At 30.5% G+C, this 26,766-nt stretch overlaps 1 protein-coding gene across 2 annotated transcripts in view; it reads right to left on the reverse strand.

Annotated features, from left to right (window-relative positions):
* LOC145291393 (radixin-like) overlaps nt 1-26,766 on the reverse strand; it is a 69,084-nt gene that overhangs the window by 26,725 nt on the left and 15,593 nt on the right. The window contains exon 3 of one of the 2 annotated variants that reach the window (XM_080137188.1): nt 10,236-10,256. The exons of the other annotated variant lie outside the window; for it this stretch is intronic. Within the exon in view, the coding sequence (XP_079993314.1) occupies nt 10,236-10,256 (21 nt within the window). The remainder of the gene's footprint in view (nt 1-10,235; nt 10,257-26,766) is intronic. 2 annotated transcript variants of the gene reach the window in all.

Genomic DNA, 26,766 nt, shown 5'->3' on the forward strand with positions numbered 1-26,766 from the left:
GTCGGTACAGATTTTCAATGTTTATTTTCAATGACTTCAAATGTTTTAGGGTTTTTCAGAATTTTTCAAAGCCTTCTCCAGACAAAAAAAAAAAAAAAAAAAAAAAAAAAAAAAAAAAAACTTAATTGATAAGAAAATCATTTTTATTTATTTCATGAAGTAGTTTTAAAAGGTAGTACAGTTACTTACATGAAGTTATCTAATGCACAACAAACCTGATCAAATATTTACAGCTTAAACTCCTCACTACATTCATTCTGAACCATTTTCAGTTTTTTTTTTTTTTTTTTTTTTTTTTTTTTTTTTTAAAAACGGCCAATTTTCTTAAATAATTTGACTGTCAAATTCAAATTCTCAGAATTTTCTGCTTTCAGAGCAAGGGCATCTGCTGATGAAGTCAATGACAATATAATTTTCTAATCAGTTTTTCTATCTGCTTAAGGTCTGCCTTTCAAGGTTTTCTCTATCTTTTCGTCTTTGTTTTTTCAGATACATGTCATACCTCTGCCTAGCTATAGAGCATGAAACAATCAGGGGATTGTTTATTGGGATTTGACACCTATCCTGCTTTAACCTGATCACATGATCCTGTTCCACTAGTCTCATCTTCCATATTCTCCACCTTTCCTTGAAATCCTCTTTGTGTTGGCCTAGCCAGTAGAGACCACCAGAACAGTCTTCATAATTTGAAACAGCTGGCTGTAACAAATATTCATGTAGGTTGCAACTTGTCATCTTCACTCCTGTGGTTGAACCCAAACTTTTCAGATCCAATGACAGGTATCTGCTCACGAAAAGTATCATTGTTTCAGGACACTCATCTTCCTTTACCTTCCTGTTGGGCATAAGGATGTTTAATGCACTTTTAAATTGCTTTCTACATCATACCTGCTTGGTATGCATTAGTTTTAGAAGACCACCGTCTGACAAAGGAATAGGACAGAAGGTATTTATTTTCAAACTTCCAGTATAAGATGTCTTTCCCTGGAAAACAAAGGGATGTAACTCCTGCATTTATAATATACAGTTTCAATTTTTGATTTTATTTTCAATATTTAAATGGTATTTGTATTAATATTTAAATTTAATAGTATTTATTACTATTAATATTTTGACAAATGTTTTTACTTGACAAAAAAAAAAAAAAAAATGCTTTTTGTGGCCTTTCAAGACATTTTCCATATTTTAAAGGACTTTAAGGCAATTTAAAAAATAAGGCCATTTTAAGGCACAACTCAAGGACTAAGTTTGTGCAAACCCCGAGACACCAAAAGAATCTATTAAACACTCCAATAACTTTCACATTTGAAAACAATTTTTATGACAAAATTAAACCCTACAGCATCACTAATAAAAAGAATCTATTGAAAAGTGCAATTGGCTTCAAGAGTCGAGGTAAAATCTGAAAGTTACTTTGAAGACGCTTACATCAAGAAGCTTACTCAAATTTTATAAGCAATCACTTGATTGCTAACTGAATTTAACTTATGCTAGTAGCACCATTGGCTCAAAAACTCGGTAGCCTTTGAGGTATTCAAGTGATTAAATTTTAATTTTAAGCTCAATTTTGAAAAATTAAGATTGGGGTGCTCAGATTAAAACATCTTTTTAGTTTAAGACACTTTAGCTCTTAATTGTTTTACAAGTTTTCAGCAGTAGCAGCACTAAGGAATTTCTTGAAACTGAAATTATTAGAGATAAGAAACCAAAATTCTATTGAATATTGACTTAATAGCATATATGAAAGTGCAATAAGGTAGAACTAGTTTGTAAAGACAAAAATACAGTTATGAAGTTTGTTGCATACAATATCAAGGTTTCATTTGTGTGTTATGACTTTACAATTTGAAAGTCATTTGTAAAAGAAAAACAAGTGTTTGGCTAATCAATCTTATCTCTTCAAATTTAAGGTGAACATGTTAACAGTTATGTTGAAAACTCTTGAATTTACAATCTAAGATTTTTAAAGAGTCCATTGTAGAAGAGAATGAGAAAGATTACTTGAATTGAAAGCAAAACAAGGTTAAAATTGTTTGCATAAAAACATTTAAAAAAAAAAAAAAAAAAAAATTGCTTACCATTTTAGAAATCATGAAATAAAATTGCAGAGTGAAAAATTAAAACTATCAAGTGCAACTAGAAAATCCGGTTTTGATCCGTGTGGAAGCAAAATGACGATGAGGGATCTAAACTAACGACAACAAATGAGCACCAATAACAAATCAGACAAAAATTGAACAATAATAAAGTGCTTAGGAAACAGACAAATTTAGATGAGGTGGCAATCAAACAGGTCTTGTAGCTATTAAAAACTGCAGACTGATGGAACTGGTGCAGATTCTACAAAAAGGTCAAACAATAGAGACAGGAAGGAATTTGAGGAGGGGTGGGGGTGTATATTACATAAACACCCTGACCTTGGCTTGGCCTTTAAACAGGTCCCACGGTGTAGCTCCACGCGCTAAGAAGTCATCTAGAGCAAAAAACATCTGTTCAAAAGAGTTTATGGATGAAACAATGAAAAAAAAGTTTAGAAATGATATCACAGGTGCAGATAGTTATTTGAATCCTTCAATTTTATTACAAGAACTTTAATTACACTTGACACGACAAAGTAACTCTTGTAAAGAATTGAGAAAGAAATAAGGAGTTTTATAAAAGCACTGCAATTGAATAGGTAAAGCACAAATTATCCCCTTACCCCCTTTAATAATTACTTAGATAAACAGCCAGTTATCGATATTTGTTGGACATAACTTTTCGATTTGAAGATAAATCACTTGTTTGGCACTTAATGATAAATGAGCAATATATTAAGATAAATTGAAATAATTTTAAGCATTTTGTGCCCTAAAGATATTACTCCTAAGAGAGTTTATATAATTTTAATTTGTTAGCAAGATAACGATTTGTTTATAAGCATAACTTAATGTTGGTCCATAGATTACAAAAACTTAAAGAAAACCAAATCTACAAAAATCTGACCTGCTTTTCTAGATCCTTACTGTAATTAAAATGAAAATTCCAAGATATTAACAATGCATTAAAAATACGTGAAATTCTAACATCCAAAGTTTTTGTGGCATTGAAAGCAACTGTACATAATGTTGCAACATGGTATCATCAAAGTACAGTTTAATAATTTATCAACTGGAAAATAAACTTTTCGTGAATATTTATATTTTTAGAGTAGCATTTATTTCCAGCATTTGACTATTTTAGAAAATAGTCAAAGTCAAAATTAAAATCAAGGTTTGCATCTGGTGTCGTCAGAAAGGGGGTAGTTAACCATAAAAATAATGCTTTGATTTCAATGCTTTAAAACATTTTCCCTTGTTGGAAGCAAATCTATAGTAATTTATTGCTTGCAATTATCAAATTTGCATGGTTTATTCTGAAGAACTTCAAACATTGCTAAATTTGTCATTCAACATTGAAATTAAGTCTATTTCCTTTTTATTCTCTGTTAATCATGAATAATACTCAAAATGAAGTTTTAATTTGCATAAAAGCTTCAATAAATTCTCATTGCTAAGTGCAGTTTCATTAACCTAACATACTAGTGAATCTGAACGCATTTTAAAACTTTTCTAGTATTAGCCAACAGTTTTAACATTGTGTGAAAGTGGTGTGTTCATTTGGTGTACTTGTTCCTTTTAACCATTATCCCTTGGGAAAATGTATGGAACCACGCCCAAGCTACAGATAAATTTGTGGGCCAGCCTTGTCAGGGCAAATACTCATGCTACCATACAAGTTCATGATGTCGTCTACCTATTATCTGAGGAGTTATTTGCACAATCTGATTCAGATTAGTTTGGATTAACACTAAAATCGATTATGATTAACAGAATTAAAAGGAAATAGACTTAATTTCAATGTTGAATGACAAATTTAGCAATGTTTGAAGTTCTTCAGAATAAACCATGCAAATTTGATAATTGCAAGCAATAAATTACTATAGATTTGCTTCCAACAAGGGAAAATGTTTTAAAGCATTGAAATCAAAGCATTATTTTTTTTTTTTATTAAAAGAACAGCATATTGCTGCCAAAGAGTTTTCCAGAAATTGTTTAAATTGATAAGTTCCAAATATTTTTTTAAAGCTTTGGAACCATACTCATTTCTAACTGAAGAGATTGAATACTTGTGGAACAGGCATTTTAAATTAAGTACTTTAGTCAAGATTAAAACAATGTTAAGCTGAAATCTTCAAATTACTTTAGATTTGATTAAAAACAAATTTAAAAAAAAATTTTCTTTTAAAGAAATCTTAACTTTAGAGATCAAACTCCTAAAGGCTAACTTTATGAACTAAAAATTCTGAAATATTTTATAAAGATAAAATTAAATCATGTAACCCAATTCGATTTCATTCCAATCCTTCAAATTAAGAAGTTGGATTAATATTTGAGGTTTCCTGTTTAAGGAAAGAGTTCTTTACCATTATAAGCCAATTTAAAAGTTTGAAAAGAGGATCCACCCAAATTTGACATACTATTTGTTCAAACAGGCAATCCATAAAATTGTAAAATTATGAATTTCAAACTTGCCTTAGAACAAAATGGTTTTAGTGTGCACATTCGAAAAGAATTCTTATAGGGTAAAAAAGTTTTAACTGTCTAATCAAGATAATTCATTAATCTTTAGTCATTGGTGCTGAGGAATAACAGTTTTACGTCACTTAAGTTATATCAAGAGAAACTTCATCCTTTAACCTTGGATACAAGTGAATCACACTTGTATAAAATGTGAAAAGTTTATTAGGAATTAAAAGTTCAAGATACAAGAGCCATGGTATTCATACAGAAGTCGGTAATTACAAATAAATTAGTAGTTCAAGTAGAATCAACAAGAGTAGAAGAATGTGTACACAAACTCAACTTGAGAATTGGACATGAAATTTCAAGTATATAAAAACTATTTCACGTGAGGCAATAGCTACTTGAGAAACTGTATACTACAACGTCAACTGGAACAAAACAATTCAACTTTCAAAAAATAAAACCAGCCTAACAAGATTGTCCCACCCCGAGAACAGATAAAACTCTTCGCTTGATTATTTAACAGATTCTACTTTTACTATTTTCAATTCAAACAGCATGATCGATTATGAAGGTTATAAAAATACGAAAATTTTAATTCAAGGTAAAGTGAAGTAGACATATTTACATGCGAAAGGACAAATACAAAAATGTCAGCAAATTGTATTATGGAAAATTTGCCCTATAAGACATGAAGATCAGGTTTTCAAAATTTTTCAATTTTTAGTAGAGATTTTAGTGTTAATCCAAACGAATCTGAATCAGATTATGCAAATCATAACTCCTCAGATAATAGGTAAACGACATCATGAACTTGTATGGTAGCATGAGTATTTGCCCTGACAAGGCTGGCCCACAAATTTATCTGTAGCTTGGGCGTGGTTCCATACATTTTCCCAAGGGATAATGGTTAAAAGGAACAAGTACACCAAATGAACACACCACTTTCACACAATGTTAAAACTGTTGGCTAATACTAGAAAAGTTTTAAAATGCGTTCAGATTCACTAGTATGTTAGGTTAATGAAACTGCACTTAGCAATGAGAATTTATTGAAGCTTTTATGCAAATTAAAACTTCATTTTCTATGAAGAGAAATTTTCAGGTGTAGAATATATGTTGCAAGCTGCAGACAACCACTTCAGACTTGAATATCATGCTTGAACTCGACATGTAAAGAACTACCTCAGTCTTTGAAAATATATTTGAGAAGCAAACAGATTTTTAGATCAACATTCCAGACAGTTGACTTAAAATTATCCGCTTTAATACAGCCAAACCATACAAGTTGAAATCGTTATACAATTAAAGCATACAAAAAATGATTTTATATACTCAATCTGAAATAAATCATACAAATTGAAAAGAAGTTTTGCAACGGCTAACAAAGATTTGTAACAATCTAGTTTTGATTATCTTGTTCAGAATTTGTGGACACAGATTAGTTGCAGTTTTTTTTCCATGAAAATCAATTTAGTAACAAATTAATTAAACAAGCAGTTTGAAAAATAACCGGAATTCAAGCTTAAAATACTGAAGTTTCTTCCATTTGTATAGAATTATAGAAAACAATTGCACTCCCCATCCCAGCAAGTTCAGATTAGCATCCATCCAATCATGTAACATTTTATTGTAAAAGAAGTTACTATAAAAAAAAAAAAAAAAAAAAAAAAAAAAAAAAAAAAAAAAAAAAAAAATTTAATTTTACATTTAAAACTTCCTAGTAAATTGTTTCATCTTAAACGTTATCAAAATTATTTTCGTGAATATTGTGTATAAATACAAAGTCCAGCGCAATATCAAAGATTGATTATAAAAACCTATTGAAATCCTGTAAAAGGAATATCACTGTAAGCATAAGGAATATATATATATCTCGAATAAACTAGCATATTAAAAGTTCAAGATTTGAGAAATAATAGGAATCAATATGGTATTAGGGTAGGAAAACTTTATAGAATTAGCAATGATTTTCTAGAGGTTAATAGTATTGGAAAAAAATAAATTTTAAAAATGAAGAACTTATCTTTATTTGAAAGTGGAATTAATTTTTTCCCCATCTTTATTAAAAGCTTTTACAAAAAATTAGATGTAATATTTTATTATTAGGTTTCAGCATTTTAAGTTTTTGTTTGAATTTTAGTGGTGCAAACATCGAAAGTTCTTTTATGGCTTTTTGATAAATTTGATCACTATAAGAATGACTTATTTGATCGATTGCAAAGTAAATTTTGTATACAGAGCGACACTTCAGATGTGACAACAGTATTCTAAGAAAATATTTTTTATACAGATCCTCAAAAGATTGGAATTCTGGAAAATGTGCAAAACCATTTTTCAGCAATAGATTTCTTAAGTGAAACCAAGTAGAACGTTTAAGTCAGGATAAAAATATTCAGACTAGTTAGTTTTTGAGAACAAATCAGATATTTAAGTGAATATTAGTGTTTTTAAATTCTTTTAGACAAAAATCAATGATTGGGTCAGACAAAAGGTTGAATGGCTCAATGTACCAAAAACTATTTGCTCCATTTATTTGCAATAAAAATTTGAAGTCTTCTGAAGAAAATTAACTTGAAAAATGCAAAAATAAAAATCTAATGCAAGAAATACAAAATATTCAGTTTACTCGGCTTCAGATGCAAAACCGTTAACCTTCAGGTTTGAATTAACCCATTAGCGGACAAATTAAGGGAAACTTAGATGTAAATGTAGATATTTGAGCGTCCCATTAATGGGATGCTGGCAGGTAATTGGTTAAACTAAACTAGTATTAAGTTAAGTTTAAAAACAAACGTTTGTAGTATTTCTAATTTATGACAGCATTAAAAATATGCACATAAAATTTTATGAAAAAGTTATAACATTTAAAATTTGGATAATAAAATCCACATGAGTATCATGAAATGTTAAAATACTGAAATTATTAATTCAATAACAAAAAACAAACAAAAAACCTTTCAATGTGAGGAAAAATCGCTTAAAAAATCAGGTTAGATAGGAAAGGCGAGATCTAGCTCCTAACTTTAAAATCATTGCCTGAAGACAATGGCAGAATATCAGTTGCAAGGAGATATCTCCATATATATATTAGCTTCATCGGAAAAACCCATCTCAAAATAATCTTTCTAAGAGTTATGTGCACAGTTTAATGGCCATCCAGGTAATTTTTGTTAAAGTTTAAAATGAAAAATTTCATAAAAACAGGAAACTCTGCAAGGAGTGTCATTTATAAAAGATTCCAGTCAATCATGAAAATGTCAGTTTAAGATTTTTATAACTTTATATAGTCAATTTAAAAACAATTTTAGTTATGTAATGCAATGTTCTTCAAAAGTAAAGAGGCAAATAGAAGTCAAATGTGGAAACTTGTGAACATTGACATAAGTATTTTAACAGGTGCACCATTTTATGCCCATTTAAAGAACATGTAATCAATTCTAAGGTTACAAGACATGATTATACAAAAAGTTTGAGCTTCATTTTGCATAATTCATCCTTGAGGTGTCCAATAGAAGCACAGGTGCAAGTTTATTCCAACTGTGAACCAGAAACAAACTACTAATCGAAAATTTATTTTAGCTGTAGCTGCGAAACTTGTGATATTCTAAAAATGTGAAAACGAACACTTAAGATTGTACCACGAGATTGATCAAAAAATTAAAGGCTTGTTGTGGAGCAAAAATCAGACATTTTAAAACTATGTATAATTTAGTGGATATGAAAATGTTTCAAAGTTTGAATATAAAATTTGCCGCTAATCTTATTTTCAGAGTAGAAAACTAAAATTTCATTAAAATTAAGATTTTAAAATAATGTACAAAATAACATTTTGTTAAACAGTTTATGCATCAACTTTCCTATGTTAATAAAATATAAATGTGTATGTGCAAAAAAAAAAAAAAAAAAAAAAAAATGCGAACAATTTAAGATTAGAAGTCTAAAATCTATAAATTAAAAAATTAAATTTTACTCTTGTAAAAATTAAATTTTCAATGTCAATTAAAAATTACAAGAGTAAAAAAAAATTCCTATATTAATCTTTAAATGTTAAACGTTTCAAATGTCAATATAAAATCCATTAATTAGAATATTTTACTGATATGACGTTTTGAACAAGACTTATTTATGCTGAAACTATTTCAAATCATTCACATTCTTTCACTGAAGAAAAATATATTTCCAAAAACTTAAAGCTATTGGCAATAGCGCCAAAATGTTCAATGCAACAACAAAAGTCAGACATGGCAATCGAGTTGTGTGTGTGTGTGCATATATATATAGCCAAGACAAAGAATGGAGAAAATCAGCAAAAGAGAAGCAAATGAAAAGTTCCAATTTTAATCACATTTGAATTTTAAAGAAAAGTCATTTTCTCATCGCTAGTTACAAATTTTCATGAGAATACCTTGTAAGAAATCTTTACAAAAGCTGAAATAGCCTCTAAAAGCAAAAGCCGAGCATTAATATATTTATTAAAATAATTAAAATCTGATATGTGAAACATTTAACTATTTTTATCGTAAACAGATATTAAGCCAATTTTTCCAAAGTTAAAGAATTAAGTTTATAGCGAAGTAAAAACTTTCAGTTCCTGTCCAAGAATTCTGAAAGTAGAAATGGACCCCTCCCCTCAACTATGCATTCTGAAACTTGATTTGATTAAATCAATTACATTATCGCTAAGCACCCATAAATGTAAATCAGTTTTACATTTTTAAGTCCAAAAATTGTTAAATATAGTAAGACAAATTTTGGAGAAGGAGTGCATGGGGGAGGGGGGGGGGGTCATTTTCTGGGAAAAGCTTGAGGTATTAAACTAAATGAATTCGTACAATTTAAAATGAAAAGGGTCGAGAAAAAATATCCAGATAAATAGAAAATGGTAACATTTGTTAAATGCTTCCCCACCCGCTACAACTTTTGTTCTGTTAGAAATTGTGTAATTTATTGAAATTTTAACGTCCATGTACTTTCATCGCCCCCCCCTCCAAAAGGCCGAATAGATCCTCCAAATCCAACTCCAAAAGTGATAAAAATGTAAATATGGACAACATCGAATCTTTCTGTTAATATAAAATGCAATTAGTCATCCATTTTCTAATCTCAAGTAAAATTAAATATTTAGGTGTTTAAGTTTCTTTCGGTTAAGTTTTGATAAGTACGCAATCGACATGCAACATCGACTCACATGCTAAAAACACCGACAACGAAAATGCTTTAAACAAGTTTTTAAATTTGCAACGAAATTGACGTCATGCTAACATATGAAACTCCAAAATACTTGAGAAAAAATTTTTTTTTAAACTCAGGCAAGGTTTCAAAACCATTTCAGGAATAAAATTTATATAAAAAAAATATTGATTCTGACTTTTAGTCTTCGAATTATTTAAAGGTTTTAAGGAGTTTCAATAAACAAAATGAAAATAGCTTAAAATTAAAAATCATAGCTTAAAAAAAAAAAAAAAAAAAAACCATAACATGCTGAAAATTGAAAGTTGACGATATAAAAAAAGTGAAATATAAATAAAAACGACAAAGTTACAAAATTAAAAACTTAACCAACTAGGAAATAAAGATATTGAAACCCAATGTGTTAAATAACAAGTTGTCAAATATATGAAAATGCTAGGATGAATGGAATTGAACCTAACAAATTTTTTTTTTTTTTTTTTTTTAAAGATTACTTACCTCCCCATGCCGGAATCTGAACTGCAAAGAGGGTCACAATTAAAGAGAAGTAGAGATTTATGGACGAGAAAGGGAAAGTGAAAAAGATTGACTATTTTGGAAACGCCACTAAAACGGATCCATTTTAATAGATGTAAAATAAATTGAATGCAAAACACTTCCAATATTTAGGCAGTTATGTTCAATCGCTTCACGAAGTTTATGGGTTCTCAACATTAATTTTATGAAATATTGCGGGTTTGTTTTACTGTACATAGATTCGAAAAAGTTGTCACAAAACAAATATATAACAAAAAAATGTTATCAAAAGTTACTTTTCTACCTAACTGGATGTTTTTAGTGTTTATATTTAATGTAACATCTTTATTCAGCTCGAAAAACAGTGTTTACCGATGTATTGGAAAATTTAAAATGGCAACCGACTCTAAGGCGGTAACTTTGGGAAAATGAGTAATAAATAAAAAAAAAAAAACACAAAATACTGTTAGAAACTCGTTCAACATATGTTACCGTGACATGGGTTGACATTAGACACCGCCAAAAATGGCCGAAAAATCGAGTTTTTTTAAAAACGAAACTGCATTTAAAATCCATTTCTGAGTAACTTTTTTCCAGAAAGACAAAACCCTGAATTTTATCATATAGAAAGCAGAATAATGTAAAAAAATTTTCTATTTTTAATAAAATTTTAAATGTTAAAATTTCCCCAGAAGTTAATTGACATTTGTCTTGCACAAAAAACGTATATAAATACTTAAAAAAAAAAAAAAAAGAAAAAAAAAAGGGTGACCATTTGTATAAGTTTGATTTTTAATGTATGTGTGTGTGTGTGGGGGGGGGGGCAATTTAAAGCAAAATAAAAAATTATCTCAGCGCGTTTGGTTCACCGTAGTCGAAAGGCGGCAAACGTTTTCAAACGGGATCGAAAAAAAAAAAATGATATTTTTAACACAAAAGGCACAATATTTATCGATTTTTTTTTGTATCGATTCTTCAAAGCATTCCCTGCTTAATAATGGTCATGCATTATTCGACTCGCTAAAAAAAAAAAATTAAAAAAAAAAAAAAAAAAAAAAATTATCCAAGGTTTTAAAATGGCTTTTTTTCGTATGAATATTAAAAAATTGTGTTTTGCTTTACTTTAATTATTTTACTTAACATATTCACTGAATTTCACACTTCAAACCTCAAAAGCGGAATAAATAAACAATCGAATTTCTAATATTCAGACGCCAAAATAAGGTATGCAAACAAGTTTTTTTTTTGTTTTGTTTAATCTATAATCCTGTCCCTTACAAGACAATGTTTTGTTCAGTTTCAGATGATTTTAAAGCATATTTGGAACCCCCTCAAAACAAGGGGGTGGGGGGTGTGTAAGCAAAAAATATATTAAATATCGTTTATGAAAAATAAGTACACTGTTATAAAGTTCGTTCTTCTCTTAATCACTGCAAATTTGTATTGCTTGGATAATTACCTAATTTTTGGTAGATTTTTAAAAAGACGGTCCATCAAAAAGTACATATATATTTTTTGCTTACCCCCCCCCTTGTTTTGAAGGGGTTCCAAATATGCTTAAAATAATCATCTGAAACTGAAAACGTTGTAAGGGACAGGATTATAGAAAAAAAAAAAAAAAAAAAAAACTTGTTTGCATAGCTTATTTTGACGTCTGAATATCAGAACTTCGATTGTGTTTATTCCGCTTTTGAGTTTTGAAGTGTGAAATTCAGTGAATATGTTAAGTAAAATAACTAATTTAAGTTAAGCAAAACTTTAATATTTATACGAAAAAAGCCATTTTAAAATCTTTGATAAATTAATTTTTTTTAGCAAACTGAATAATGCATGACCATTATTAAACAGGGTATGCTTTGAAGAATCAATACAAAAAAAAAAAAAATAAAAATAAATACAATCGATAAATATTGTGCTCTTTGTGTTAAAAATATCTTTTCGATCCCGTTTGAAAACGTTTGTCGCCTTTCGACTACGGTGGACCAAACGCGCTGAGATAATTTTTTTTTTATTCTGCTTTAAATTGCCCCCCCCCCCCAATTTGGGGAACCTAACCCCGCCACACACATACACATTAAAAACCTAACTTATACAAATGGTCACCCATCTGGTACTGGCCAGCCTCAGCGTTAATACATTGAAATTTTCGTCACTGAAAAATAAGTTTTTTTTGGCCTGTTTGGTCTTCGGTAGTTTGCTTTTTATGAAGTACAAAAGTAAACATTGTATCAAATCGACGCGAAGTAACTGGTTGCCTATATGAATAAGTGGAATTATTTGAAATCCAGGTACTTATATTTTTTGCATATTCTCAGAAAATCATCCTAATCTTAGACATTAAAAACTTTATATACGTTTTTGTGCAGGACCAAAAATGTCAATTGTTAACTTTTGGGGAAAATTTAACATTTAATTAATAGAAAAAGTTTTACATTATTCTGCTTTCTATAAAATTCAGGGTTTTATCTTTCTGTAAAAAAAGTTACTCAGAAATAATGAATTTTATTAAATGTAATTTCGTTTTAAAAAAAAAACTTGATTTTTCGGGCATTTTTGGCGGTTGTCTAATTAAATCCCTTTGCACAGTTATATGCAAATTAAAATACATTTAATAAATATGATGTTCACATTTGTGTAAAATCGCCAACATTTTACGCACTATAAGCCACGTCATTTTGTGTCTACCTTAAAAATGTGCATGCTTTTTACAGAAATCGTTAAACGCGGAAGTCAGAGGAAGCAGCGTTTATGTTAATTTCATTAATTAGGAGACCTCCGTACATATAAAAAAAGCGCTAAAATCAAGTATTCACCCTCCAAAAAATAAACATGGTAATAGGTATGTGCAAACTGAATGTTGATGCTTGAAATCTGCAAACATTTCGACCCCTTCCTTTACTTAAGGTAAAAAACAAAAATCAAACAATTTTAATGAAATTTTCAGTATTTATCAAATGATCACGGATTATAATGAACACATTTTTACTTAAATAAGAGTGGAAATGTACTATTTTGTTTAAACAAAAATACCTTTAAAATTATGGTTTTTAGTAGTGTTAAAAAAAATAAAATGCAAGACTTTACTTTTCCTATAAAAAGCAGGCATCGTTAATTCTAACAATATTAAATTTTTACAGGAACATTACAAAAAATCCCCTAAAATTCATAATGAATTTGATATAACTAGAAATACCAATATTATTGAATTAAGCATTGTTTAATATTTTCGTAAATCATAATTGCAAAATCTACATTTTTAATTACAGGTGATGCATAATTTTTATATGTATGATTCTAATATTTTCCTTGCTTGCATGAATGTGAAACTTTCGGCATAATTTTTATATAATCTTGAAAAATAAAACCTTAGTTTAAAAGCAAGAACATAGAAAAATAATTAAATAAAAAAAAAATTTTAAAAATAGTAAAAATTAGACAAACGTTCACGAAACGGATGCACATTTGGAAGAAAAACCTTTCTAAGTACACAACGTCATTTTCAACTGTCTGACAATTTTGGTTTCTGTATAATTCATGTGACGAGAATTTGTTTTCTTTCGATTGAAAGAAAACAAAATCTCGCTTTTAGGAGCTAATTAAGCTATTTTTTGTATACATAAGTTTTTTTTTTTTTTTTTTTTTTTTTTTTTATTATTCAATATCTTAGGATATTACTAATTATCTTTGAAATAAACCCAGAAAATATTTCTTTCAAAGGATTTTAATTTCAAATTTAGTGCATTAATTAGCTCCCTGTGTACAAATATTTTTCCCCTTTGAAAATTAGTCTTTAATCTTTCAGATACAATTAAAAAGTAGTCGGAAACATACCAAAAAAGATAACTCGGCTTTAAAAACTGTCACTATCTTCATGCAACCATTTTTGCATTTTTTAAGAATTAAAATAATTTCAAGTTGTAGTTGAATTTGCAATTTTATAATTGTCAAGTCAACTTTTTTATATGAAACAAAAAAAAAAAACAAAAAAAAAAAAACAAAAAACTTAAATTATGCTTAAAATTTCATTTCGCAGAATATTACAATTTTATTCCATTTAAATCTTAATTTTTAGAGTTTTTGTAATTTAATATTGAAAACATGGATTTTTTTTTTCAACATTGATTTATGTTCATTTTTTATTTATAAAATCAAAGTGAAATAATGGGTTTATATATTAACTCTAAAGCTTAAAATGTTGCAATTTTTATTAGCTTAAATTTTTAGTTCTCATAACATGTAAGGTACGTGCAAATGAATGCAAATGAATGAATGTTTATACATTTTGACCCCCTCCCTTTGCTTAAAATTAAAAAAAAAAAAAAAAAAAAAAAAATCAGGAAATTAATTTTAATGAAATTATCAGTATTTATCAAATGATCACGGAATATAATGAACCCATTACTTTTATTTAAACTTCAGTGAAAATATATTTCGGTTAAAACAAAAAATACCTTTAAAGTTATGGTTTTCAGTGGCAAAAAACCATGCATGAATTTATTTTTGCTTTTCTTTTATAAAAAACAAAAAACATCGTAAATTATAATTTAAAAAAAAAAAAAATAATTTTTACAGAAACATGAAAAAAGACCAAGAAAAATTAATTTCTCAAACTACCGATATCATTAAATTAAGCATTGTTTAATATATTCACGCACAAAAACAAATTGCAAAAATATATTTTTTCAAATTACAGGTTTTGCATAATTTTTATATAATCTTGAAAAATTTTAATTTAAAAACAAGAACATCGAAAAATTAAATTAAAATGATACAAACGCTCAAGACAGGCATGTACGGATGCACTTCTGAGGGGGGGAAAAACAGCAGCCCTACCTCCTTTTAATAACATGTCATTTTCAGAGCCTTTTGACTGATATTTGGGGCTTCCGTATAATCTATGTTTACAAAACTTCTGTTGGGAATTTGCGAAGGACAGAATCCCTGATTTGAAAGGGGGGGGGGGTCTAAGCTATTTTTATCTTTGGTACAAACAAGGCGTTTTTCTTAATTCAATATTTTAGGAATTCACGAATTAACTTTGAAATAGACCTAGAAAATATTTATCTAGGAAAGGATTTTTACAATGAATCTATATCTATAAAAGTGAAAATGCGCACGCGCGTGTGTACACATTTCCCTGTCATAACTCAATTTTGGGTCTACAGACAAGATTTGACCTAAGGAGTATTGAGATTTGGGAAAATCTTTTTGATCGGTTTTTGGTCAGAAGTTTGGCTGTTAAGGGGTAAAAATTCAACGATTTGATCTTTGAGAACTCTACCAAACTCCTCCGCCAATTTTGGGTCTAAACACTTAAAATTTTAGACGTAGGTTATTTGGACATCGATCAAACATTTTAACATGATTTGAGCCCAAAACAAATGTTATGGGGTCAAAGAAAATTTGACCTCTGCGGTCCTTACCAACTTTTCTCTATGGTACTTTAGGAAGCCTATTATATAGAAAGACATTACCGTACATATGCACATAAACTTATGAATAGTACATAGGGTCTGAGCAAAGTCAGGCAGAACCGTTAGTATATTTAACTAGCAAAATTTAGCTGATTTTTTTTTTTTTTTAACAAGGTAGTCACCACTTATCAAGGCCCGGAAGCCACTCGGGGATAAGGGTTATTGCGTGTACAGTACGTTAGTTATAGAGATTTGATAAAGTGTCTTAAGGGGGCGGTTCATCAGGAATTTGTTTATATTAGACTTGAAGACATCCCGGTTGTAGTCAGGTGGGAAACAGGCAACCAGAAAAGAGTTCCACAGGCATGCAGTTCTAAGAAAGAAGCTTTGTTCATGGAATCTGTTTTGATTTTGGCACAGATAAGGAGTATGGAAAATTTTTGACAGTGGTTTCAGCTAGACGGGTGTTTATCGTGAAAGATTGGCGAAGGGGACCAGAGATTGGAGCTCAGACGAGCACTTACCATGGAAGTAACGATAAAATAAAGGCTTGCAACGTCTGTGGAGGAGAGATTGCAGGGAAGAGAAAAGGGCATCACTCACTAGGCCACGAAGTCTATTTTGTACTCTGTCAAGGCAGGATAGGCCGTTTTTAGCAGCTCCTGCCCAGACGTGGCAGCAGTATTCCATCCTTGGACGTACTTGGCTTTTATATAGATAGAGAATTACATCAGGGGTGAGATATCTGCTGGAGCGGTAGAAAGATCCTACCATTTTTCCAGCGACCTTGGCAACTGACTTGATGTACGTGTTCCATTTCAGGTCAGGAGTAAAGGTCAAGCCCAGAAGCTTATCAAAATATGGAGCGCCCCCTAGACGAGAGCCACCCATTTCAATTGATGCCCGATGGGGATCAAAGCGTTGATGATGTAAAGATAGTAACCAGCCCCCCCCCCCACTGTACTACGCGCTCAAGATCAGAGGAGAGAGAATTGTAATTTACGGCCTTTGATGTGTTGCCATAGATGGTCGCATCATCAACATAGATGTCAACAAATGATTTAAGTATGTGTTTTGGGAAATCATTGATGTGGATCAGGAAGAGAGTTGGGCCCAGGATGAGCCCCTGAGAGACTTCAGCATTAATATTGAGGGCCTCTGATTTCTGTCCATCGAAGAGAAATGATTTAATGATCGAGAAAACATTTCCAATTATACCGTAGCAGTAAATCTTGTGAAGTAGGCCCTTATGCCATACCTTATCGAAGGCCTTTGATATAAAAACTCAAACTTACAAAATAAATAAATAGGCTTTCAAAACTATAACCCCCTATCTTTATTCGACCATTTTTGCCGGTACCTAATAACATGAAATAAATATGCAGAGTTTAGAACACCTAAAAACATCACATTTAATGAAAACTGCTTTTAAAAGTTTATTTAAAATTGAATTTATAGAAAATCTGACCACTAGTTGATATTTTGCTTTTTTTTTTTTTTAAAAACACTACATAGGAATGTTTTAAAACGTCGATATTTTGTAATCACGATTTTTAGTCTCGCATTTTCATACGCTGTAAAAAAAAAAAAAAAAAAAAAAAAAAAAAATTAGTACTTTATTTGGCTAGTCTTTTAAATGGTATAAAAAAAAATTAAATTAGTTACTTCGTGCTACATATGGGGAGGGGGTTTAAATCTGTGGCGCGTGTTGGCCGTACCTACTAAGCAATATACAAAACAAACTTCAAAATGTTTTGAAATTACAGTGCAAGGACTTAACCCATGAGTAACCACTCGTAATGAAAGTTCAATTTGTCAAAAATTATTGCCAGATTTGAGAAGTTAGGAAACTTATTTTAGTAGCACCCCATCTTAAACTTGTTTTTCATCATTTAAATGAATTCAAAATTTATGAAAATGAAGCGTATCAAGAACTAAAATTCAAATCACATTGCTTGAAAATTTGATTCAATTGTAGCAAATGAAAATTATTTGATAAAAACTAGTTTAAATTTCATTTTAAAATTTCCGGCATTAATTTAAATTTGTTGGCGACTGAGACGAGTTATCGACCCTGTTCTTTCAATGAGAAATACTCTACCGGCCTTAAAGTATAAAGTAGAGGGCGGCAGTACTAGGGGTCTATCTTCAAAAACCATTTGCACCTAGCTTAATCTCTTCATTAGGATAATAGATAGAGAAAAGAATTTTTGAAAAAAGTCATTTTTGGCATGTGGGGGGCTTTTTTTACGATATTGCCCCCCCCCCCCCCCGGGCCCAAAACCACTATTTGCAGCAAAAATTTACATTATGCAAAATTGCATGCACCTAAACGTCCTAAATGGATACAAATTGGTATAGATAGTTGAGACTGATGATTTCTAGCCATTTTTAAGGTATTTTTGGGTTTATAGGATGAAAAGAAGGGCCAAAATGAGCCGAAATTTGCTCAAAATTACCCGAAATCTTAAATCAGCTATTTGGCTACTATGTTACTCCTAAAACGTCCGAAATGACTATGAATGGACTTAGTTGGCTAAAACTTACATTACCCCATAATTTCTAGCCATTTTTGAGGCATTTTTGGGTTCCTAGGATAAAAAGAAGGGCCTCCCCATGTTAATAGCTTTCTAAATAACGTTATTTCAGCACGGTAACAAGTGGACAAGTACTAACATTTTTTTTATATAATATTCTAATAGTAAAATGAAGCGGCATTAACTATAAAGAAAAAAGAAATAAAGTAACTTGTAATGTTTTTAAACGAGATTTTCTTTCCTGTGAATTCCAAAGGTAATAATTGTACCTATTTACTATGCCTCTCCACGGGACAGAGTTAGACACCAGGATCGTTTTTTAACGTGGAGAAAAGGTACAAAAATAAAAATTGTCTCAGTCGTGAAGGATTTCTCCTCCACCGAAAGAGAACAAGAAATAGAAGTGCAGCATCTGAAGAACAGATACTACACTTTGATCTTGTCCCGAAGGCCAAATAAACAAAATTAGTCGATGTGGTGAGTGATGCCAGCAGCAGATGTTTGTACCACTAATACTGTTCTAAGACATTTTTAATGATATCTGACAATTTAAGCAGTATGAAAGGGTTGGCATGTCGTGGTTTAATCGCCAACTAGCAGACGTGTCCGAAATGTGATGAGAGTCTTACACGTATGAACCTACAATGTCGCCGGGGCAAGGAATATATCGACACGTATTGTTGGGCTTGTCCAAAATGGGGAAAAAGGAAAAATATTAGAGTGGGATCGTTCCTTGAAGGCAGCAAATTAAAGTCAAACATTTTAATCCAAATTTTATATTGGAGTCTGAAGACACCGATAGTAAAAATTTCAAAAGAAACTGGTGTGTCAGACGAGTTTAGTGGATGGGTTAAATTTCATCAGGGATATTTGCACAATGTCTAAATGGAAAATCCAGTTGAAATTGGTAATCCCGAAAGAACCGTTGAGAGATGAGAGCAAGTTAATGCATTGCATCAGAAATATCACAGAGGAAAATATTCATACAAATCGCATTGAAGGGAGCTGGAGGATCTGTAAAGCTAAATTCTGAGCCATGCAATGTGAACTAGTCCAGAAAACTTCAATAGTTTGCTACAGGAATTTCTCTAGCGGCAGATAATAAAGGACAATCACTTTAGTAGCATTTTTTATTGGATACGTTTTTTTTTTTTTTAAATGAATTTTGAGTATCAAAATTCATTAAAAATACATTTCATGAAAACACTTATAAAATGTTCACATTTGATTAAAAGTTCTATTTAGCTTAAACAAATTGAAACATCTAATGTTTGATAAAGTTTACGTTAAATTTTAATATAAAAGTTTTACTATTTAAATCAATGTTTAATGAAACTTAATCTTGATAAATTTTGTTACTTGGTTAAAAAGTTCTAAAGATTTTCATATTTACTTTTCGTTGGTAACTTTTTAACAATTATGATATTAAATTATGTAGGCTTTGGTCCTCTATAAAATGAAATCTTATCCCATGATAACCGGAAGTAAATAAATCTTGATTCTTAAACTAAACCTTTCTTAGAATTAAGTTGTCGCGGAACGTGGGCCACTTTGAATTTTCATAAAGGAGACACTTGGAAGTTTTGACATGACAATTTCCTTAAAACTGCATACACCAAGTGGAAATGGGCTCAGGATAGCAAATAGGGTCTCAGTTTTCAGATACTGCATAGTAAAATGTTCCCTATAGTAATAAAGTGTACCATGATTTAATGGTTTTCATCAACAATTATTCTTGCATAGACTTTATAACAAGTCATTCTAAAAAGATGGCAAGGTTTAGACATTGTCACATCTGGAATATTCCAATGTAGAATTTTTGTTGAAAATGGGAAACATTTGGTACTTTTGATATCTAATTAGGTATTCTATGCTAAAATTAATGTCAACATGCAGGGTGACCCAACTGAACCCAATCACTAAAATACTCTTGCCTCTTAAAATATTAAAGAGTACTTTGTAATTATACTAACATGGCCTTCTCACTTCCAGAACTGAATACACTAAAATTCTCGTAGAAAATCAGCAAAAGTGAAAAAGTTTGACATTCAAACTTCCTTCAAGAGTATTAATGGCCAGGTCAGAAAGAATTGGGTACAGGCAAAAATGGGGAACCTAGTTTTGAAAGCAGACTTATTTTTTTGTAGGTTTCAACTACTTTTTGATTGTATTTGAAAGATTAAAGACTAAACTTAATTTCAAAAGAAAAAGAATATTCGTACACGTGAAAAAAAAAAAAAAAAAAAGCTATGAAAATGTTTTCATGGTGAGCTACCCAATTCAGCTAAATTTTGAAGTTAAAATTCATTGTAAAAATCCATTAAAAAAAATAAATAGTTTTCTGGGTCTATTTCAAAAGATAATTAGTAAAGTCCTAAGATATTGAATCAAACAACAAAAACACCTTGTTTGTACAAAACAAATTAATTAGCCCAAAAACCGCATGATTCTGGCGTTCGCAAAATGCAAGAAACTAAAATTTTGTAAACACGAAAATTACAAAGGCCCAAAATTTCAGGCAGTCGAACGACTGAAAATTACATTATGTAATTAAAAGGGAAGTTCTATTTTTTTGCCAGTCGCACATCCGTACATTTTTTTCTGAAAGTCGTATTAATTTTTGCATTTTTTAATTTAATTATTTTTCTATGTTCCTATTTTTAAGTTAATTTTTTTAAATTATTGTTCAAAATTATAAAAAATGTTACGTTGAAAAACGGCCCTCTCGACCGGTTCTATGCATGCGTCAGATGATGTCATGCCCTGATTTACTTTAAATAGTTGAAAAACTGAACAAATTTCATGTACGTTGCGTTAGCTCAGTCGATTAGCGCGTTGGTTCATTATTTAAACGTTTTGGGTTCGAATCGTGGTGCGAGATGTCTTTTCGATTTTTTTTAAATCGAAATATTGAACCAGTATTATTTAAGCAATTTTTCATGTAACGTTAGTGTTTTTTTTTTTTTTTTTTTTTTTTTTTTACTGCGCTTATCCGCCCCCGACTACACCCAAAAACACCCGGGTACCCACCGATTTTTAAATTTTAATATTGAAACAGGCTTATTTAAGCCATTTTCACGTGTTCGTTTTTCTGTTTTCATCATTTGCCGTACGTTAGTTTTTTGTGTTTTTTCCCCCGCTTAAGTGTTACCGTTGTTTTCTTTTTTTACTTCGCTTATAACAAACAAACTTGGTCATTGATGTCGTAACGATTGACGACTTCCGGGCGCGCACCTGTCAATTTGGTTCTTAAATAAATTCAAACATCTTTCACTAATTCATTCTGGCTGGACGATTTTATTTTCAAAATTTGCCTCAAGGCTTCGATCCTACCCCCCACCCCCGGGTTCTTTTTTATTTAACACCACACACACACCTACAAACACCCGGGCAACGCCAGGTACCCCCGCTAGTTTAAAATAAAAAAGAAATATTTTTTGCAATTATAATTTTTGTGTTAAAATATTAAATAAGCAATGGTTAATTCAATGGTAATATCGGTAGTTAGAGAAATTCATTTTTCGAGTTATATAGAATTCCTTACAGATTAAGCGGCTTTTTTCATAATGTTCCTATAAAAATTTTATTTTTATTGTTACAAATTATGCTTTATTTATATAAAAAGCAAAAATTCTTGCGTTTTTTATTTACTACTGAAAACCATAACTTTAGTAAAAGGTATTTTTTGTTTAAACAAAATACATTTTCACTAAGATTTAAATAAAATTAATTAGTTTATATTCTGCGATCATTATTTGATAAATACTGAAAATTTCATTAAAATTGGTTAATCGCCTGATTTTTGGTGAATTTTTAAATAAAGGGAGGAGTCAAAATGTTTATACATTTTGAACATCGGCATTCATTTTGCCCGTACCTAGAAAGAATGCTTTCATAAAATTCATAATAGTAACGTCAAACTGAATTCAATGTTGAGAAAATTTGGATAATCATTCACCGATTCCTAGTCCCAACAAAAACTAGGCATTGAAATATTCCAAGTGTGATTCTGCGTAAACATTGTATTGTTTCGCATTTGTAATGAGTATGCATCTTATGTACCAAGCGTCAAATACCTTGTCAATCTCAATACATTTTTAGTACTATATGAAACATTACAAGGGATTATCTTTATATAATATACTGCATAATCATGTTGACAGCTTCTCAGATCACTGAAGTTAAAGAACGTCGAGTCATTACTAGCAGACGGGTGACCATTTGGGAATACAAGGCGCTGTATGTAGGACGTCAACACCTACCTGCAAGATCTAACGTCGTCATCTCCTCTGACCGGGATATGCGATAGAGAACAGATTTTAAATTTTATACTCACACGAAACTTCCCCCTTCGAAAGAAGCCGGTTTAACTTGTCTAGATAGTGCCGCTTCAATAGTATTATCTGAATACCAAGATCCCATTTAGTTTTGAAAAAGTGTACTTGTACAGTTTAAGACATTAAAAATGAATGTATCGAAAAAAGATACGTATCTTGAACTGAAGACCCCCCCCCCCAAAAAAAAAAAATTCGCTTAATTTGATCGTGTAGTTTGGAAAAATAAAAATACTTTCATGACAGCGCGTTGAAGGTAGCCATCTTTTAATTTTTTGAAAACGCCACAGGGAGATAACTCAGTTTAAAGTGCCGACAGTCCCTCCCCATGTTTAATACTAGAAAAAAGAAAAAGTACTTGATAAAATTAAGTGAAATATTTTTGGAAAACTTCATTCCATAACAGATATGTACAATAACCTTTTTCGATATTTTCATTTTTTAATATCTTGATTAACCTGTACAAGTACCTGCAAAAGTTATCAGAAAATGCTAAAAAGCAACTCATCTCAGCCTAGCTTACCTATGTGTTAAAGTGATAGAATTAGTTTAAAAAAAAAAAAAAAATTTTTTTTTACATTTTCACCACAAACAAGGCACATTGCCACTTTGATGTAGGAGCTACTATCAGGGACATAAGCTACAGGTGTACTATGTGGGGAGTTGGGCAGCAAGATGTCGGTTCACATTACACTTGAATTTCTGCATGTCAGTACAGTTGGGGAAGCAGGAACCCGGAAGGGAATTCCAAAGTCTAGCAGTTCTGGGGAAGAAACTACTGGAGTAGAAGGCTCTTTTACATCTAGGGATCTCAACTGAAGAGGTTGGATTTTGCTGTGTCGAGTTTGTCGGGGTATTTACGTCGAGGGGGTACAAGTACTTGCAGTTCGGAGCAGTCACCGTTAAAGTACTTGTAGAACAGGCAGAATGATACATTTCGGCTAAAATATTTCCATAAATTAATTCACTACCATAACATTAGGACATTTTTTGCGATTTTTGAAAATACTCGTCCTCTAAAATGGAAAAGGTGAAGGTTGGGCAAGCTGGCCTGTGGTGAAAAAAGTAAAAGTTACCTCAATCTAGGATTTAAAGTCTTCCTAGAAATTGCACATGCAATCTACAGACCTTATTTCCAAAGCCTCCATCCCTATCGACCTAAAGATTCAAATCTGACAAAGCGATGCTGCCTAGACAGAGGATTGTATCTTAAAATGAATTTTCCTTTAAACTCGAGTGTAAAAAAAAAAAATAAATAAAAAAAAAAAGGACGTACTACTTACAATTAGTTCCACATTGTAATATAGGTACCCCCACGGTGATGTGTAAAACGTATTACACATCTGGGTAAGCAAAAACAGGGGGACTTAGTTTTAGAAGACGATTCATAATTTTGTAGGTTTCCGACAACTTTGATTGTATTTGAAAGATTAAGGACTAAACTTAATTTCCACAAAAAAGAAGAAATTTGTACACGTGAAAAAAAGCTTTGAAAAAGGTTTTCACCACGAGCTACTCAATTCAGCTAAATTTTGAAGTTAAATAATTCATTGTAAAAATCCTTTAAAAAATAATTAGTTTTCTGGGTCTATTTCAAAGATAATTGGTAAAGTCCTAAGATATTGAATTAAAAAAAAAAACAAAAAAAAAAACAAGAAACAACCTTGTTTGTACGAAAAATTAATCAGCCCCCGAACAGTTATTTTTCCGTTCACAAAACGCAACTAAAATTTTGTATACACGGAATATACGAATGCTCAAAATTTGAGGCAGTCGAAAGACTAAACATATGTAAATTAAAAGGGAGAAAGGGGTGTGATATCCCCACCCCCGACGTGCATCCATACATTCCTATTCTGAACGTTTGCATAAATTTTTCTTTTTAATTTAATTATTTTTCTATGTTCCTGTTTTTAAATTTTTTAATTATTGTTCAATATTATATAAAAATATGGATGCTAATGCAGAGAGTTCCGCGCTATTTTTTTAAAATCGGACTTCCACGTTTAAAGTTTTATTTTGTTTATTCGATTGTAAGGTTAAAGTACAGAATAGGTTAAAAACACCTTCCCCTCATGTTAAGAATTTTTTTTTTTTTTTTTAAAATAATACCGTTATTTCAGCACGGATCACTCTCTGAATGAGTACCAAAATGTTACGCCGAAAGTTTCATTCTAGCGAGCAAGGAAATTAAAATCTTGCATGTAAAAATTATGCAAAACCTGTAATTTAAAAAAATTTTTTTTTTGTGAAAATATTAAATAAACAACTTAATTCAATGGTAATATCAGTAGTTCGAGAAATTTGAATTCATTAATACAGACTTTCGGGGCTTTTTTTCGAATTGTCCCTGTAAAAATTTTTGTTACAAATTAAAATGCTTTGTTTATATAAAAGCAAAAATAAATTCTTGCGTTTTTTTTATTTACTACTGAAAGCCATAACTTTAGTAAAGGTATTTTTCGTTTGAAGAAAATACATTTCCACTAAGATTTAAATAAAATTAATTAGTTTATATTCTGTGATCATTATTTGATAAATACTGAAAATTTCATTAAAATTGGTTAATTTCTTGATTTTTGGTGATTTTTTTAAGTAAAGAGAGGGAGCAAAATGTTTATACATTTTGAGCATCGGCATTCATTTTACCCGTACCTAACACGTTAGTGACGTCATCATTTCTTGTGTTTGTTAATTTCTATGGATAAGCGGTCGCGTTATTGTTAATGGAGTAAAGTTTTTGTTTTTTTTCCTATGGATAAAAAATAAAAACTTTTTGTAAAACAAATACATTTTTATTAAACTACAGACTATAATTAATAAAAAAATTTTATCGTCTTCTGTTGACACATTTAAAGATATGTTCCTTACAAGCCTCCGTACATTTTTTGAAAAAAAAAAAAAAAGCGCCAAACATAAGGATCACCCTCTTTCAATTTAAAGAAAATAGAAAATAACTTTAAGGCCGATTTTGAATTTACAATTTTGATTATCTCAAATTGTCTTATATTCTCATGAATTTTTATTATTGAAAACCTGTTATTAAAAAAAAATCCATTTAAACTTCATATCGCATAATATTTTAATTTAATATTTAAAGCTTTTTAAAAAGCTAGAATAGTTTTTTTGTTGTAATTCGATTAATTATATTACCGAGAAAAAATATCAAAGTGTTTTTTTAACACAATATCGAATTTATGTCCAATTTTATTTACAACTTTGAGTTAAGTGAAATAACATTATATATATTTTTAATTTGATCTTTTCAGCTTTAAAAACGATGTTGAAACTTATTAACCCACATTAATTTTTAGTTTTCGGATCATGAAATATGGGAGGGGGGGGGAGAACACACAAAAAAAATCCTTTAATATATTTAAACGAAACCTACGTTTATTATGCAAGTTTATTTAATAACGAATAAATATCGAAAAATTCAGGAAAATATGACTCATTTGATTTTTACTAAATTTTTAAAACATGGGTGTGTGAACGAACGGAACGGCTTAAAAAAACGTCACTACATAGGAACGTTTTTAAAGCGTCGATAATGTAAACACGATTTTTGTCTCGGATTTTACATTTAATTTTTTGCAGCATTGCTGCAAAAAATTCAAGGTTATCCTTTACGGAGATGGTCCCGACGTCTGCCTCGTTCTGAGTTTGGGGAGACGCCATCTGACGTAGGCGGTATCGAGGCAGAAAATTACCCTAACCCTAAAACCCCCTCAGCAATCAGCACGGATTTGGCAAGCATGAGCCAATTTTGGAGTTCCTACAATGAGGCGAAAAAATTTTTGCGAGAAAATATTTTGCGAAAAGGACCTATGTGCGTCATTTGTCAAGAACAAATGACAAGTAAAAAGGGGTAGAAATTATTGTTGGAGGTGCTCTTCTTCACATAAAGAAAGGCACATTTCGATAAAGTTTTTTTTATATTCTAATTATTTGAACTGTTTAAAATAAAAAAAAAAAATTCTAATTATTGAAACGGGTTTTTTTTTTTTTTTTTTTGTAAAATTCTAATTATTTGAACTGTAATTTTCTGCCTCGACACCGCCTACGTCAGACGGCCTCTCCCCGAACTCAGAACGAGGAGGACATTGGGACCATCTCCGTAAAGGTTATCCAAATTAAAATATTAGCAGTTTATTTGAATCTTTTTAAATGGTAAAGAAAGGATGATAAATTACAATTACATCGTGTTACATATGGGGGGGGGGGTCAA

The sequence above is a fragment of the Euprymna scolopes genome, chromosome 12 (assembly GCF_053919585.1).
Source record: "Euprymna scolopes isolate OS-2025 chromosome 12, ASM5391958v1, whole genome shotgun sequence".
Classification (NCBI taxonomy): Eukaryota; Metazoa; Mollusca; class Cephalopoda; order Sepiida; family Sepiolidae; genus Euprymna; species Euprymna scolopes.